Source organism: Malus domestica, chromosome 03 (genome assembly GCF_042453785.1).
Source record: "Malus domestica chromosome 03, GDT2T_hap1".
In the NCBI taxonomy this organism is placed as follows: domain Eukaryota; kingdom Viridiplantae; phylum Streptophyta; class Magnoliopsida; order Rosales; family Rosaceae; genus Malus; species Malus domestica.
In genome coordinates this window covers 6,497,841-6,513,579 of record NC_091663.1, presented here as the reverse complement: position 1 = coordinate 6,513,579, position 15,739 = coordinate 6,497,841, and the positions used below count along the sequence as shown (strand labels likewise).

The window sequence follows — 15,739 nt, the reverse complement described above, 5'->3', positions numbered from 1 at the left end:
GCATAATGTGATAGTTGATGGTTGAATTTTTTTATTAAGATTATTAAAAAAGAGATTGTCTCCTTAGCATTTTCCTAATTGTTTTGATTCTCAAGCATCAATGTTTTAAATACGAAGCCTACTAAGTAGTTCGATTTTTTAAACAAATTTTATTGTCTCGATTACTAACGGTCAACTATTCAATTTCTTATAGTTAATCTTCAACGTTTATTTCTCAAACTACAATCTTCATCGAAAGTTTTCATAATTTGATCTCTTGAATGCATCCATAAATGTTTTTTTGGACAAAAGTAAAATTCATTACTAGCAGCACTTAATAGGACCTATTCAAACTCGCCAGCAATAGATTTGATCGCAGATGATGTGTTGCAACTGCCATCCTCCTTCTCTATGTTGAGTTTCATTCATGTTTCTCGTTTATGTAATGGGGTTGCCCTCCGTCTTGCAAAATTTGCTTTGTCTAGTAGCAATAATTTAGTTTGGATTGAGGAACCTTCTACTCTTATTCAGGATATTCTCCTTTAAAAAATTAAAAAAAAAACAAAGCAAGCTTACACAAACAAAGGTCTAGTTACGAATAAGGCACAAGACTAAAAGTTGGACCCCCAAAGCAATAAAAACCCAACCCAAAGGTTGAGCACACAACAAACTCACAGAAAACAACAAACCCACAGAAAGCAAAAACCCTTGTAGCTCTGTTGCCACCACAGCCGCCGTTGATTGCCCCCCCCCCCCCAAGCACCAGAGATCACACCAGCAAGAACCCCATAATTAAGGAAGAAAAAGGCCGCATCATCCTCGAAGGAGTACCACAACAACCTCCGCCACGAAACCAAGTAAGCACGCGGGAAGACATACCCCACGAGCAACATCGCTGATAAGGCCAAACACCGGGAAGGACCAACAAGGGCCAACAAAGGTGACCGAGCCAAAACTCTATGCAACCTCCCATAGACAATGACAAATCGCAGCGAACACCGGTGGTAACTAAATGGAATTGGGTATGGGCAGAGAGACGATGGTGCCAAATGACGAAGATGATGGAGAGGAAAGGCTTGAGAAGGATGGCGGACACGAATGATTGGGGAACAGGGCTCAAAGTGGTGAGATAACAGGCAAGGAGATAAAAAGGAGGAGATCGTGATGGACAGGCAAACATGAAGAGCAAGGAAAAGATGAAAACAAAGGAAAAGCATGGAACTGCCACCGATTCAAGCCACAACTAGAGCCAGCTGCGACGTGGATCGACGAAATCAAAGACCACTCACACGGCGAGAAAGACTCTCACAGGAGGAGAGAAAACAAATTTAAAAGGACTTGGGCTTGCATGCGATGCATACAAAAACATAGTTACATACAGTATAACCCACAGAAGTGTTTGATATGAAAATTTGATTCATAGAAAGAAGCCTCTTACTACCAGGCACTCTGGAGTGAAATTTACTACCTGCTAGTCTACACAATTGAATCTTATATAAGAATTCCGAAAAAAAAGTCGAACTGAATGAAGCATCAAGTCATGAATAACATCCGCGCTAATTACTAATCGATCTTAATCGTCCTATTATGAGGAAAGACAAACTTCGACGGAAAGTGCAAAACCGGCAACCAGAGTGAAGATTCGGGTTATGTTTGATTGTGTACAAGCAAATCAGCAAAAAAGATGAAGTGAAAAACAGGTAACAATAGCAGTTGAAAACAGTTCACTAAATTTGAGGCCAGAATCTGGACCATGTATGTTAAACATAATTCTCAATCCTTATTCAATGACAAAACACTTATTTCCCAAAAGAAAGCGAAACTACGAAAAGATTCAACCTATGCCCCCAAAGAGCTCCCTTCATTCCACCTATATACATAGTGAAGTGAAAAAGGACTCAGAGTTTGCTAGTATGTATAGCAAACAACGAATGCCGACCTTCAGCAATTACCTCACCGGTTGCTTTGTTTCTCACAAGTATCGATGTTCCACAATAACGACCTAGTTGTCCTAACACCCTTGACGTGATCTCTAACTCATCCTGCAATTTGAGATCAAGAGCAATCAGATGCCATAGGTCCCTTCAAGAAATGCGATGAAATCAGAACGGTACAGGTATAAGATGTTAGAGCTAAATATACACAAACGTGAATCATATATCGCACGCACATGACATGGTGAGCAATGAAAATCCCACCACTGGAAACACAAATGAATAGCCATATACGAGCAATCAGATTCTTTCGAATTCCTAATCATTCCCCTTTGACAAGCAATACTCAACAAGGGACAACAACCGATATCAGACTCACATTACAAAAGCCAAATTCTGCTAATCAAAATGCCAACAGAGCTTTTCAGCACAGAAGTTTAAGCATTCGCAATATTGATTGTCTAGTCTATTAGATTGAACATGTACATGTATGCCCAATTCAGAGGTTGCTAAATCCGAAAGAAAAACGGAGATTTTACATGAGTGGAAAGTTTGCTTACACCAAGCTTCGCCTTTGACATGAACGAGATGGAAATGTCCACTGAAACGTTCACCGGGAGACCCCTAACATGAACAACAGCACCAACTTGATCAACAAGGTTTGCAATTGCACCATTAGCCAAATTTCCAGCTCTATCCTGCAAACACAAGAAACACAATTCCAAAACCGCGCACAAGCATTGAACTCCTTGTTTGCAATTAACATAACCACTGCTAATTCTACACTAAATTCATCTAAGCTACGGCGAGGGAGATTCGAACTCGCGTGCAAATGGGAGACCACACTCCTCTAGCCAAATTGACTAAATCCAGATCTGCTGGTGAGTAGAAGACTCACAGTGAGGCGGGGAGGGACCTTGAGAGTACAGACAACGAGTCCGGGTTCGACTCGGTCGACTCGGATGCCTCTGGTGGCGAAATGATTGTATATACATACCCCTGGTTGGGGTTCCGGAAGGACGAGTCGCGAGAAGGCTTCTGACTCGTCCTGCGTCAACTCCACAGACTTCTTCGCATTCTCCATGTTGTTGGCTGCAAACTTTAAGCCAAATCAATTTAGGATCACGCCTCAAATTAGCTAAATTAGTTAAATAAGCTAAAATTTATGTTAAATTAGCTAAATTTCAGGTTCAATAAGCTAAAATTCAAGTCAAATTAGCTAAGTTTCAAGTAAAATCAGCTAAATTTTGAGTTAAATTAGCCTAATTTGATGCTCCTAATAATCCCAATTAGTAGCAGAAGTTCATTTCGATAAAATTACAGAAAATTTTGACTTGTGATCAAACGAGTGAGGGGCTCTGTAGCTTACACCGAGGCGAGAGGGACCTTGAAAAATCAGACGACGAGTCCGGATTCGACTCGGTCGACTCCGATGCCGCGAAGAGCGTAAGGCTCGTAGAAGCTCGGCCCGGCGCCGGCGCATCTGACTCGTCGTGGGTCACGCCTTCTCCATGCTGACTTTTGCACCACCTTGACTCAGATCCATCTTTGCAGAAGTTGAGCGGGCCGGGTTCGAATGGGCTTATATTCATTTTCAAAGTTGGTTTATTTTTCAACCCACATAGGCTTATGACCAGGGAAGCTTCTACAATGAGGGGGATTTTTAGGGCATTTTAATCAGATGGTTTAAATGCCTGGGTGAGTCCTGGCCCTTAAAAAGGTGGATTGACGTGGTAAAACCAACAGCTGGTCTCTATTAAAAAAAATCAGATGTCTATAATACACGAACAACAAAAATGACGTAACCGATGATATAATAATCGAATCTTAACAACATTATATTGACGTATCGATGCTAAATACAAACGTCATATCAATAATAACTACCAAATATTAATGATATATCAACGATATGTATTATGTCCAAATGCGCATTTCTTGCTAGGGTTTGAGTGGCGAATGGTGAGAAGTGGTTGCCTTCACCAGCTGCACATTGCATGCATGCAGATAGAAATGTACCTTTAGGGCTAGCCATTGTGCATACGCTCTGCAGTCAGTCACAATCAAAATGCATATCCAATAATATATATAAAGCAAAACGACTGACATCAGCACACATTTTCCTCATTAGTAACAATCATTGTTACGCCAATAGCTGCAACCAAATAGCTACTAATCTTGGTAATCGTTGCTCGCTTTTCATGTAATGGCAAAGAGAGACTTAACTACGTAAAAATGGAAGAGAGGAAAGTCTAGCATGAAAGATAAGAGCCAGTCAGAATAGCCCAAAGACGACTGCCTAGCTACGAACCACAATATAAATACATAAACATATATATATATGATGTTTGATTAGGCAAGTCATCCTTGGCTACCAAACATGGCTCTTCACCTTCATACAAGACTTCTCTTCCTCTGAATTCTGCTGCATAGCTTGCTATATTCTCCACAGTTGAACTATGCATCTATTTATAGCCATTGAAAAGTGAGTAAATAGATTCAGACTGTCACCAAATTGTAGTTCCCACGTCGGAGGCTGCTTGAATACTCAAACTATTTCAGTGCACAAGATGTCAAGATATATGGAATATATTCATTCCCCCAATTAGAGAGGGCACCAAATTATATCCACATTGGTCGTTGGTGGTCAAGCAATTTGCACTGAATCTGTTCTCTGTTGTCGTTTGACATTACAATACTTTTAACACGAATGCTTTTTAGCCAAAATTGTCTCTAAAATTGGCATAATTCCTCACTTTAATCTTTGAAATTGAAAATTGCTAGAAGTGGTTTATGAGTTTAACCACCGTAAAACATTCCGGAAAAAATTTGTCGATGTCCTCGTTAAGTGGAGAGATTGGTTTGACAAAAATACCCTTTAAAAGGTTGTCACAGTGTCGTCCACATGACAATTAATGAAGATATTGACAAAGGTAGACACCAGAGATCAATTATATCGATTTTCATTGTCAGAAATTGAAATTAGAAATTACATCAATCTCATAAACCATTTTAACTAAAAAGCCTTAACAAGAATTATAAGTTTAAAAAAAAAAATTGAAGTCACATTGTCACAAGTACCAAATCAACCAAGTAAATAATAAATATGAGGATGATATTTGTAAATTTCTCATTGGCATTCTCATAGCTGCAACATGGCTTTGAAAACGAAATAATTTTGACCTTGATTGATCAATCAAAACATCTGTGGTGTGTGATCCGAAATGATCTTAGAAGATTAATGGTGAATACGACTTATGGGTTGACTTTATGAGGTGACATGGCTCCAGACTGCTAGACTTCAGTCATGTTCTCCTAGTCCCAGTGGTGCAAGAAAGATTCTTGGGTGAGGAATCTCGGAGGCTGAGGTCGTTATGGGGTAGTGTCGGATTCACCGTCAATATTATTGATATTATTCCAACTTAACTACGGTATGGTTTGGGGTTGTGGTGATTTTAAAAAAAATTGGTATGAAAAAAAGTTGGGAGAGTTTTTGGTGTTTGGTAAACACCCCAAACCAGCTGTTTTTCAAAATTTCAGATGAAAAAAAGCTAAAAAGTGGAAGCTGCAAAAAGCCGCTTCAAAAAGTGGCTTATTTTCAAAGTTTCTCCTGATTCCTCACACTTTCAGGAGGAAGAACAACGCCATGTCCCGGCGACCCAGCTCCAATCCTTGATCAAGAATTACAAATCGACGCCCTGATCGTCCATTTCTTCATCGCCGCATTTCTCCTCCCTTTCATTGCTTTCTCCGTCGCCATCTCTTCCTCTAGCTCTGTCATCAGAAATGGTGAATTTCTCAGCCTTGAACGTGAGGCTGGAGCGCACAATTTCAGAAACCCTAGTCTCGTAAGTTCCATTAAACCCTAATTTGGAGTGAGAGGAGGAGGAGAAAATGAGGATTGGGGCGATCCAATTGGGGTCAAAGAGGGAGTGAACGTCGTCGTCATTGATGGAGAAGAAATCGTCGTCTAAGGTTCCGACGCGGGTGAGGTGAAGAAATGGACGGTGTCGGCGGTGGAGAGAGATTAGAGAAGGGGACTCGGCTGGAGATCTGGGAGAGCGGTGGTTGGTATTGCTAGTGCCAGCGAGGTCGAGGTCGAGGGAGGAGATGAGGGATTTGAGAGAAGGGTCGCAGTCGATGAAGGAGGTGAGGAGGTGGGTCCCATTTTCGACGACCGTGGGGAAGGAGAAGATGAGGAGGGAAAGGAAGACGAAGGTGGAGAGGTTGCCAGCGAACGACGTTGTGGCTTGTCATAGCACATCTAGTATTATACCTTTTTGCTCATTTTACACAGTCACAACTGTTTTATATAAAAGTTTACCAAACACTATCATACTGCTTTTTTTTTTTTCAAAAGCACTTTTACATAAAAGTTTACCAAACACTATGCTGCTTTATTTCACATCTACTTATTCTCACAGCACAACAAAAACAGTTTTTTTTCAAAGCACAACAATACAAAACCAACCCTACATATTGCTAGGTGTTGAGTTTTATTACAAAAGACATTAGTAATATTAAGGGTGAAAATTCCTATATATTGATTATATATTATTTTGTCACATGACTAATGTGGAATCCTATCTCCAACACACCTCCTCACGAGTGGTCCATACGGGGTCACAAGGGAAACTAATTCCCACAATAGAAATTGGTCAAGTCATTATATAGAGGTAACACAACTTTTCAAGAGGTCAGTCATTCATTTAGGAACTAGAGCCAATACAACTTTTCGAGAGGTCGATCATTCATTCAGGGACTAAAGCCAACACAACTTTTTGAGGGCTCAATTATTCAATATCCTTAAACTAGAGCTAGCCCAACTTTTCTAAAGCCCAACATAAGGAAGCAAATTCAAGCCTAGTAAATCGGGTCAAGAATGTGTCGAAAGAATAGTCAGCTATAATATTATGATAAACTTTTTTGACCAAGCATGGTCCACCATTAATATCAATATTGTTCCAACTTAACCACCTATTACTAGGTGTTGGGTTTTTGTTGCAAAATACCTTGGTGATATGAAAGTGAAAACTCTCAAATATCAATTGTATATTATTTTGTCATATGATCAATATGAGATTCTATTCTCCGACATATACAAGTAACTCTTTTTTGGAAGGTGAAATGTGAAAAGACAAACATTGAGCAAGTATTTATATATTTAATAAATCAAAGATTTTAAGGCTCATATTTAAACAACACATCGGTTTGGGAATGCTACATTATTTGTTGATTTCTATGTCAATGGTGGTGTCTTCGCCCATGAGCGGTAGGTCTCGGGTTCGAGACTTGGGAGCAGCCCCTCCATAAATGGGGGTAAGGCTAGCCGACATTCACCTCTCCCAGACCCTGCGTAAAGCGGGAGCCTTGTGCACTGGGTACGACCTTTTATGTCAATGGTGGTGTCCTTAGTGCAGTTGACCTACAAATTTTGTGCACGTCCGAATGGAAGTGGTTGGATTTTGCTTCTGTTTCCGTTCGCAAACCCAAAATCTAAGAAAAGTGGGGGACTAATGTGTTGGGCTTTCTGTGGCCCGAAAAGCTGTTGGTTTCCTTCTTCTTCACACTAATATTTGCTTTCTCGGCCTTCTTCTGTTGCAAGCGAAGTACTCTAGATTTGTGAACAGGTTTCAAGTGAGGTACTCATGAACTAGCTAATCCTTTTACTTCTTAACAAATTCATTTGTCATATACCAAATAATTTGATAATTATTGTTTGATTTAATCCAAAAAAAAAAAAAAAATTGAAGTTGATATTACAAAAAAGGAAAACAACTTTCGCACTCTCGTTTATGCTCCTACACTTCTTTCTTTGTTTTTATCTGTTGATTATTTAATTCAAATAACTAGAACAAAAACGACAAACATTGTAACTATTTGAATGTTTTCAGAAAGACAAAAATTATATCCGAATCTCTCTATGTGAACTCTTAGAATCAACTAATATTGGCCGTTGATACAAGATCGTCCGACTAAAATTGGATTTTTAAGAGTTTAGGGTTTAGGGCCATGATTAAGAGTTGTTTGATCATCCTTGCATAGGATTCTTTTTTGGGTAAACTGTCGGTTTACCCCCTGAACTTTCACCTCACTTTCGATTTCCCCCCTGAACTTTTCTATTGGAAAATTAAGGACTCAAACTAATTTTTTTAGCCAATTTGCCCCCTACCGTTAGTTTTTCATATATTCCATCCATATTTCCGTTAAGTGAGACCATGTGCATAACATGTGAGGATAGTTAAGTCATTTCAATTTAAAAATGATTAAAAACTGAAAATAAATAATAATAATAATTTTCCCTCTATTTTTTCCCGCTAATTCCTATCCTCAATTTTAATTTTCCCTCTCATTCCTATGCATGAGAAATAACATATGGTGTTATTGTCTTCATAAGTAGCTAAGTTAATCTTTTTTTTGAAGCATGTACTACCATTTTTATTTTCTCTAACAAATTAATAATTTGACAAATGCTTATGGTGTTATTGTCTCCAAAGCAGTGCATTAATATAAGAAACATGTCCATAAAAAAGACTAGGGTTTCTTATATTAATGCACTGCTTTGGAGACAATAGCACCATTAGCATTTGTCAAATTATTAATTTGTTAGAGAAAATAAAAATGGTAGACAATAACACCATATGTCATTTCTCATGCATAGGAATGAGAGACAAAAATAAAATCGAGGATAGGAATTAGCGGGAAAAAATAGATGGAAAGTTTTGCTTTTTTTATTATTTTTAGTTTTTTAATCATTTTTAAGAGTGAAATGACTTAACTACCCTCACATGTTGTGCACATGGTCTCACTTAACGGAAATATGGATGGAATATATGAAAAACTAACGGTAGGGGGCAAATTGGCTAAAAAAATTAGTTTGAGTCCTTAATTTTCCAATGGAAAAGTTCAGGGGGGAAATCGAAAGTGAGGTGAAAGTTCAGGGGGTAAACCGACAGTTTACTCTTCTTTTTTCTCTGTAAAAATTAGATCATACGTCTCCGTGCTAACTGCTTAGAAAAAATAAAATAAAATAAAGAGATTCATGGATACCATAAAATCCCAAAAAGGGGTTTATCCGGGGTTTCCATTTTTTGCAATTTCCCATTCCTTTCTCAACCTCACCGCCTCTCTCACTGACACCCCACTTCCTTCTTCTGCCATGCACGCTCTCTCAACCGCCGCCGCCCTCCTCCTCCAGTCCTAGGAAAAGCCATGAAAGCGCAAACTCACCGCCTCTCCACCTGTCACCGCCACCCTACCAAACCCATAACCGGTTTCTGCGCCCCCTGCCTCAGCGAACGCCTCGCCGGCCTCGACTCCGCCGCTCACCAAGAACCCTTGACCCAGAACCCCCATTCTTGGTCTGAGCTCCGGAGAAGCAAGTCGTGTTCCGGAACGAGACCCGAATCGTCGTCGGCCAACGCCCCGGACCCGACCCGGCGCAAGTCGTGCAATGTCAGGGCCCGGAACACTCTGTCCGAGCTCTTTAACATCGACGACGACCGCAAAGGAGTGCCGAGAAAGTTCGATGTCGAATTGAGAGATGGGGATAAGGACGACGGTGGAGACGAAGCTAGGGTTTTGGATTTGGATGCGGATGCAGAGTCGGAGTTCAAGACGATGAAAGAGTTGATAGATCTCGAGTGGGAGAAGAAGAAGGGCGAGGGTAGGGATTCGAAGGAAATTGCAGGGATATTTTGGGGAACGGCGTCGGTTTTGAGCAAAAAGGTGAAGCAATGGCGGCGGAAGCAGAAGACGAAGAAGGCTGAGAACGAGGGTTTCGTGGCGGAGAAGAGGAGGGAGACCCAGTCCGAAGTGGGAGAGTACGCATTGGGGAGAAAATCGTGCGATACGGATCCCGATCCGGGTCGGATGTCATTGGACGAGCCTCGGGCTTCTTGGGACGGGTATTTGGGTCCGAGAGCCGCTCACCCGAGGCTGACCCCGATGGTTTCGGTTGTGGAAGAGAGCTGGGAGAGGAATCCAGGCGGCTCAGCTCAGACCAAAGACTATTACAATTCGCAGCGGCGGCGGAGCTTCGAACGGCCGAGTTTCGATCGGTCCACAACGGCGGAGGTTGATGAGCTGAAGTTGGGATCAAATGCTAGAGTCTCCCCTGCCACTTCAGAGTTGTTCTATGGGGCCAAGCTGCTGATTACAGAGAAAGAGTTAATGAGTTCGATGGGTTCGAATTCGAAATTGAAATCTGCTGAAGATGATGAGCGTGCGGAGGAGGGCAGCGGCGTTGGGATTGGCTCTGGACCTGTTCGCAAAAATGCGGCTTCGGAATCAACCAATGGGATTCATGTTGATCATCAAAAGTCAAATAGGAGGCACAAGAAGTGGAGCTTTCGGGGTTTGATGCAGAGGAGAAGCGAGAAGAAATGCGTAGACGAAGAATCCGCGGATTCTTGGCAGAAGCTGAGGAGGGTTGCCAACGGAGAAGAAGCCAATGCCTCCGTGAGTCAGAAGCTGATTCGAAGTTACAGTGTCAGCTGCCGGAACCAGTGCAAAATGGTTGGCTTGTTTAGCAATGTGAATGGTGTTGGTGCGGAAACTAAAGGCAATGAAGTGAAGACTCTGCAGAGGAACAAGAGTGCTCGGTATTCGCCGAGCCATCTCGATCACGGGTTGCTGCGGTTCTACTTGACGCCATTGAGGAGCCATCGGAGGAGTGAATCGGGAAAGAGCAGGCCAGGCAACAACTCACAATCTCTGCCCAAGAATGTCTTGTAGATGTCTTTGTTATGTAGTAAAGCCAAATTTAAGTGGATTTTCTTGTTTTCTGAGAAACACAAACACTTTCCCCTAACGTTTTTTTTCCTAACACTGCCAAAATTGCCAATAAGGCAATAATCGGAATTTGAGGAGTTTGTAATAATACAATTTAGTTTGTTTATCTTTGAAATCATTGGTTCACTAGCTTTTGTTGAATTATTATTAAATGAAACGAATTACGAGATCCAATTCAAGAACGGGAGGCGAACGTGGGTTAGGTATGTTGGCCAGGGTAGTGTATCCGCCCCCTATTTCTTTGCAAAGCGCTTTTGCAAAGTAGGGTTTTGTTAAAAGCATAGTGAGAATTCCATAAAAATATCCAAGGTCTTGTGCATTTATCTCACGGCAATTCTTGAGCAAGTACTCACAAAGTGCTTTTAACCAAAAGCAATGCAAAGGCTAATCACTTTTATACACAAACGCATAAACTTTCACATAACCATGCAAATTTTTACACATTTCACTCAGCGTCTACGACGTAACGCTTCTCTTGAAGCTCGGAGACGACCTCATTCTTCATCCGCACCCACAGCTTCTGAGCTTCCTGTTCCAGCTTCTTCTTCTGCAGCTCTTTCTGATAATTAAACGCATCTTTGTCCGTCTCGACAAACCCTTTCGGGCCAATTGTCGTGCCGATCATTCCCCCCTTGGCAACAAACTCTTCCATGGCTTCTTCATCCCCAGGGTACGGGAACTCACGACGCTCGTACAGGTGCGCTAGCTCTCTCTCTTCCTTGGGCCTAGGCTTGAGCGTCCACCACCCGAGTGGCGATTTCTCGTTGTAGAGCCAGGCCACGCCGAACAGAGTGTATGTGCATACCAATGCCTTGCCAATTTGCTTCCAGAAGTAGTAGTCTTCTTTGCCCAATCCCACTTTTTTCAAGTACTTCTCGGCATTGAACGATTTGGCCAATTGGTATCCTGAAATGATCGCATTCAAAAAGGAGGAAAAGGTTAGGGCGTTTCACTGAGGCATTTCATCAAACATATGGAGGGTTGTAAAAGAACCCAAATGGATATATAGATTGCTGAGACTGCAACACATTAGGTATTACCTGCTTTAGCATCCTGATAGCGTTTGAGAACCATTTTTGCGATCGGATATTTGTGAGGACAAATCTTTCAGTTTTCTGCAGTCTTGCTCTGAAAGGAATCAAAACTAAAATTTTTAGGGTCTTCAAATGGCTACTGTGAGCATTGTTTTAGGGTAAAGAGAAGAATTGGGGTAGGTATATAGTTGTGACAACTGAGCCAAGCAAGAAACCCAATAACGAAAAGACCATACAAAGCCTTTTTTCCCATCAATTTTTATCTAACGCACGTCACTAAATACACATTTTAAAGGATAAAAAGTCGTTTAACCCATTAAACTATTATCCATGAGTGAATCACATGCTAGTAATGTGTTAGTATTTGACGGCAAAATAGATAATATTTTATCGAATCTTACGAGGGGTTAATTTTTTTTTTTTCGATTAGTGAGGGGTTAATTGGCTAAGTTCAAATAGTTCAGGCAGTCAAATTACAGTTTACTCCATCTTAAATACACACTTGCATAAAAATCGTAACATTAAAATGGACGAAGGAGATGAAACCTTTAATTTAAGTTGCAACAGGTCAATAATGCAATGACAAATTTTATTTAAACTCATGTAACCTATTTCTACGCCAAACTTACTTTTTGCACCCATTTGATTTTTAATTAAACTATTAATATCTCTTTAAACTCAATTTAATATCCAATATATCCCCATAAACCCAATTCAATATGTGGATTTATTTTTACACCCATTTGATTTTTAACTCTATCTTTACGCCGTCTGGAAATGAATACTGAGAATTGGGGTGTGAATTCAGCCATGGCTGACAACAAGACTGACACTTCTATAGATGTTGACAATATTTTGAAATCTTCTCCAGGCATGATTCTTAGACAAATCTTGCATAGACATCAAACTCTCATAATTGACCCTTCAATGGCTTCCATAAAAGCATTCTTCTTAATATCATTATATATTTCCTCTCCTTACTTGATTTATAGGTGAATATAGGTTATGCATTGTGTCTTGAAGCGAATCATTTGATTAGGTTCCATGGTAATCTTAAGAGTATATGTTGGATCTGATATTATTCTCACAGGAACCCCTTGCTCAATGTGTAATAGCCCCATCCCTAAAAATTATGATTTTTATAACTTTAATAAGTGAGTTTACAAAAATGCCCTTTGGCAAAGTGTTGACTTTTGTTGATTGTCGTGTCGTGTCACGTAAGGTTCATTTTCTTGGCGTATTCTTGTAGTACTCATAGCTATGAATGCGTGGGCGCAAACGAAGCGCAATTTGGAGTTATAACGAAGGAGATACTAACATTTAAAGTCGAGGGCAAAATTGTAAATTACTATTTTCTAGAAAACTCCAGATTTCTGGAGTTTAATCTGGTCATACCATGTGTGTGGCTGGGATTGAAGTAAGGAAAGATGGGCGGTGGGGATGGGAAATAAAGAAGGAACATGGGAGAGAAGGAATGAGGAGAGGAGAGAGAAAGGAATGGACAAATCAAAGAAGAGAGAAAGGAGGGAAATGAGGGAGGAGAAGAAGAAGGGGATCAGCCGGATTCCCTTGAGGAATTGTGACCCGACCCGGTTCTATCTCTCAACTCCGGCCACCATGGACGACGATCTTGGTGTCAAAATGATCCTTACCTTGAGGCCAATCGATACCTCTGTCAATTCCACCCAAAAAAAAAATTAGAGAATTCGACTTTGATTTTGCAAAACCGCACCGAAGGGTGCGACGACACCGTGGCTCTAATCCACCATTTTGGAAACGTTATGTCCCAATTACCACTACCACTAAACTCTCCTTGAGGCTAAGAACAAAGCCTAAGCAATGTTTGAGGCGTTAGAGTGAGTTTGGAGGTCGAATCAAAACACACCCAAACCTAGGGTTTCGACGGATTTTCGTGAAATTGGGAAATTTTCCGGAAAAATTGGCTTTGGTCGAAGGTATGAAAGTTGCTATATTCATTGATATCTTCATTTCTGTAAAAATTGATAATTTTTGGAATTAGTTGAATTTTCCGGCAAGTCGGGGTGGCTGACCGCCACCTGCGGCGGCGCGTGGGCTGAGGTGTCCCTTGACCTTCCTAGGTTAAGTTTGAATACCTTGATACCATTTGTGAGGTCCGATTAATGAATTTCCGTCAGTTGAACCTAGTTTCATTAAGGTCCACCACCCGATTATAATAGCAGTCGACGATCCGACCGTTAGATTATCACTAAACTTTGATACGTTGTAGTACATAAAATTTGAGGATTTCAGAAACTTACGGATAGGGAATCCAACTTACGGATCTTCCCGAATAAGATATGTAAGTTAAGTGTTTTATTGACAAGAATTCTGAGATATGGTTTGATAATTGTTCTAGGCGCCGATCGTTCGTGACGCCTCGATGTTTGTACTAGGGAGTTGTAGCACAGACTCCAGGTGAGTGGGGTTTTGATTTTCTATGTATACGTATATATGCTTTACGTTTTCCCAAAAATTGTTTTATATGGATTTACGATTTTAGATGCCATGTTAATTACATTACATTTTAGAACATGCATTAGTATAGTTATGCAATTGTTGTTTGATGTTGTGGACACTCATGTAAGCTTTAGGTGAGTATATATTGATGGTAGTGATTGTAGTGTGTATGGTTATGTTGAATGTATTTAGAGCTCATTATCCAGCACCCCGGTGCTAGTGCTCACGCCCCTGGTCAAGGCACAGTCCTTCACGTGATGTTCACTTCCCGCACCGCACGCTCACCTTGGATCCAAGTTTGGTGCACAGTCTTGTCGTACAGACCACATTAGGTGGTTCCGACTCGTAGGTGACCCGCGATTATTCGCACAGCCTTCACGTGTTCGTATCACTTGAGCGTACTTATTTGCACCCAACCCTGTCGTACAGACCACCTTAGTTGGTTCCGACTCGTGTGTAGGATTAGAGTGATGAGTTATAGGTTCAGCCGTACATGTCACATTAGGTTGACATATCATTTTACATTGATTTACTTTACCTGGTTTACTTATTCTCATACTGAGATAGTTGACATGGCATATACTTGGTTTTCACTACTCTCAAGCATGATTTCTATATACGTATGTATTAGTATTTTTTTTCTGGGAAATTATACAGGTTTTACGGCGAGGGATTATTATTTTTGGAAAGAGAAATAGTTTTTGAAAAGCTTTGTTTTTACCCACTCACGTTTTCTTGTTTTGCGCCCTTCCAGGTTCTAGTAACAAAGTTTCTGTATCGGCGAGGATTCTTGGCATATCCCAGTATAGGTGGCTTCCTATGATGGTATAATCCTTATCTTACATTACTGTACTTTACTTATGCTCTGACATCACGTGTGAAATGGGTTCATACCCGCTCTCCGCGCACTCATGTACTTAGGCACTTTTAGGTTTAAATTTATTCACATTTTCCACATCACTACAATTTATGGCTTTATCACCTTCTAGGTGTTGGCCAACACAGCTCGATTCAGAGTCCTAGTGGACTTTTCGGGTCGAGGTGTGTCACAATGTCTCATGGTACTCTTGGAAGGATTTCTTTACCTTTTGCAATTTATAAAGTAAGAAATGTTATACGTTTTTGGGCGGAGGTCTAATTGGCATGGTACCGAAGAACAAACTAGGATATAAATTGCACGAGGTAAGACAATAAAAGCTCTGGGGAGAAGTTGCGTAAGTATTTCAATCGTGTGCAGTTGTAAATTGAAATAAATCAATTTGCTTATCTAAAAGAACTTCAAAATCATAAATTGGTTGGAGGATTCAAAATTTCATAATCACCATCCATAAATAAATGTTTTTCTCTATGAGAGCTATTAGGGTTTTAGGCAGAATGAAGTAGGATAAATAAAGAATGATCGTAGGGTTTAAGTATAGTGTTTGGGTTTATCGATAAATTTGAATTTTATTATTAATTTTATTTTGTACTTAATAGTAATTATGCAATAGGGTAAAATAGACAATTTACATTTAAAATGTA

The 15,739-nt window shown here is 40.4% G+C and overlaps 4 protein-coding genes across 12 annotated transcripts; 1 reads left to right on the top strand and 3 right to left on the bottom strand.

Moving 5' to 3' along the window:
• Positions 1-1,686: 1,686 nt before the first annotated feature.
• Positions 1,687-3,520, bottom strand: LOC103419030 (uncharacterized). Of its 9 annotated transcripts, none has more exons than XM_070818204.1 (5): positions 3,283-3,520; positions 2,812-3,005; positions 2,453-2,611; positions 1,932-2,021; positions 1,687-1,849 (listed from the first exon to the last, which is right to left on the bottom strand). In XM_070818204.1, the coding sequence occupies exons 1-5, from the start codon at positions 3,503-3,505 to the stop codon at positions 1,841-1,843; spliced, it is 675 nt and encodes a 224-aa protein (XP_070674305.1). In that variant the 5' UTR covers positions 3,506-3,520; the 3' UTR covers positions 1,687-1,840. The 9 variants fall into 9 exon arrangements, with proteins under 9 accessions (XP_070674305.1, XP_028955505.2, XP_070674303.1 ...); XM_029099672.2 differs by having other exon boundaries at positions 2,474-2,611; XM_070818202.1 differs by having other exon boundaries at positions 1,687-2,021.
• A 2,076-nt stretch (positions 3,521-5,596) lies between these two features.
• LOC139194621 (uncharacterized) lies at positions 5,597-9,127 on the bottom strand. Its single transcript, XM_070819505.1, has 2 exons — positions 9,052-9,127; positions 5,597-6,162 (listed from the first exon to the last, which is right to left on the bottom strand). Exons 1-2 carry the CDS (start codon positions 9,125-9,127, stop codon positions 5,597-5,599), a joined length of 642 nt encoding a protein of 213 aa, XP_070675606.1.
• On the top strand, positions 9,126-10,649 carry LOC103420296 (protein OCTOPUS). The gene has a single exon (XM_029099671.2). It carries the CDS (start codon positions 9,126-9,128, stop codon positions 10,647-10,649), a length of 1,524 nt encoding a protein of 507 aa, XP_028955504.2.
• Positions 10,650-10,996: 347 nt separating this feature from the next.
• On the bottom strand, positions 10,997-12,066 carry LOC103427126 (uncharacterized). The gene is made up of 2 exons (XM_008365198.4): positions 11,747-12,066; positions 10,997-11,612 (listed from the first exon to the last, which is right to left on the bottom strand). Exons 1-2 carry the CDS (start codon positions 11,778-11,780, stop codon positions 11,152-11,154), a joined length of 495 nt encoding a protein of 164 aa, XP_008363420.3. The 5' UTR covers positions 11,781-12,066; the 3' UTR covers positions 10,997-11,151.
• Between the last annotated feature and the right edge of the window lie 3,673 nt (positions 12,067-15,739).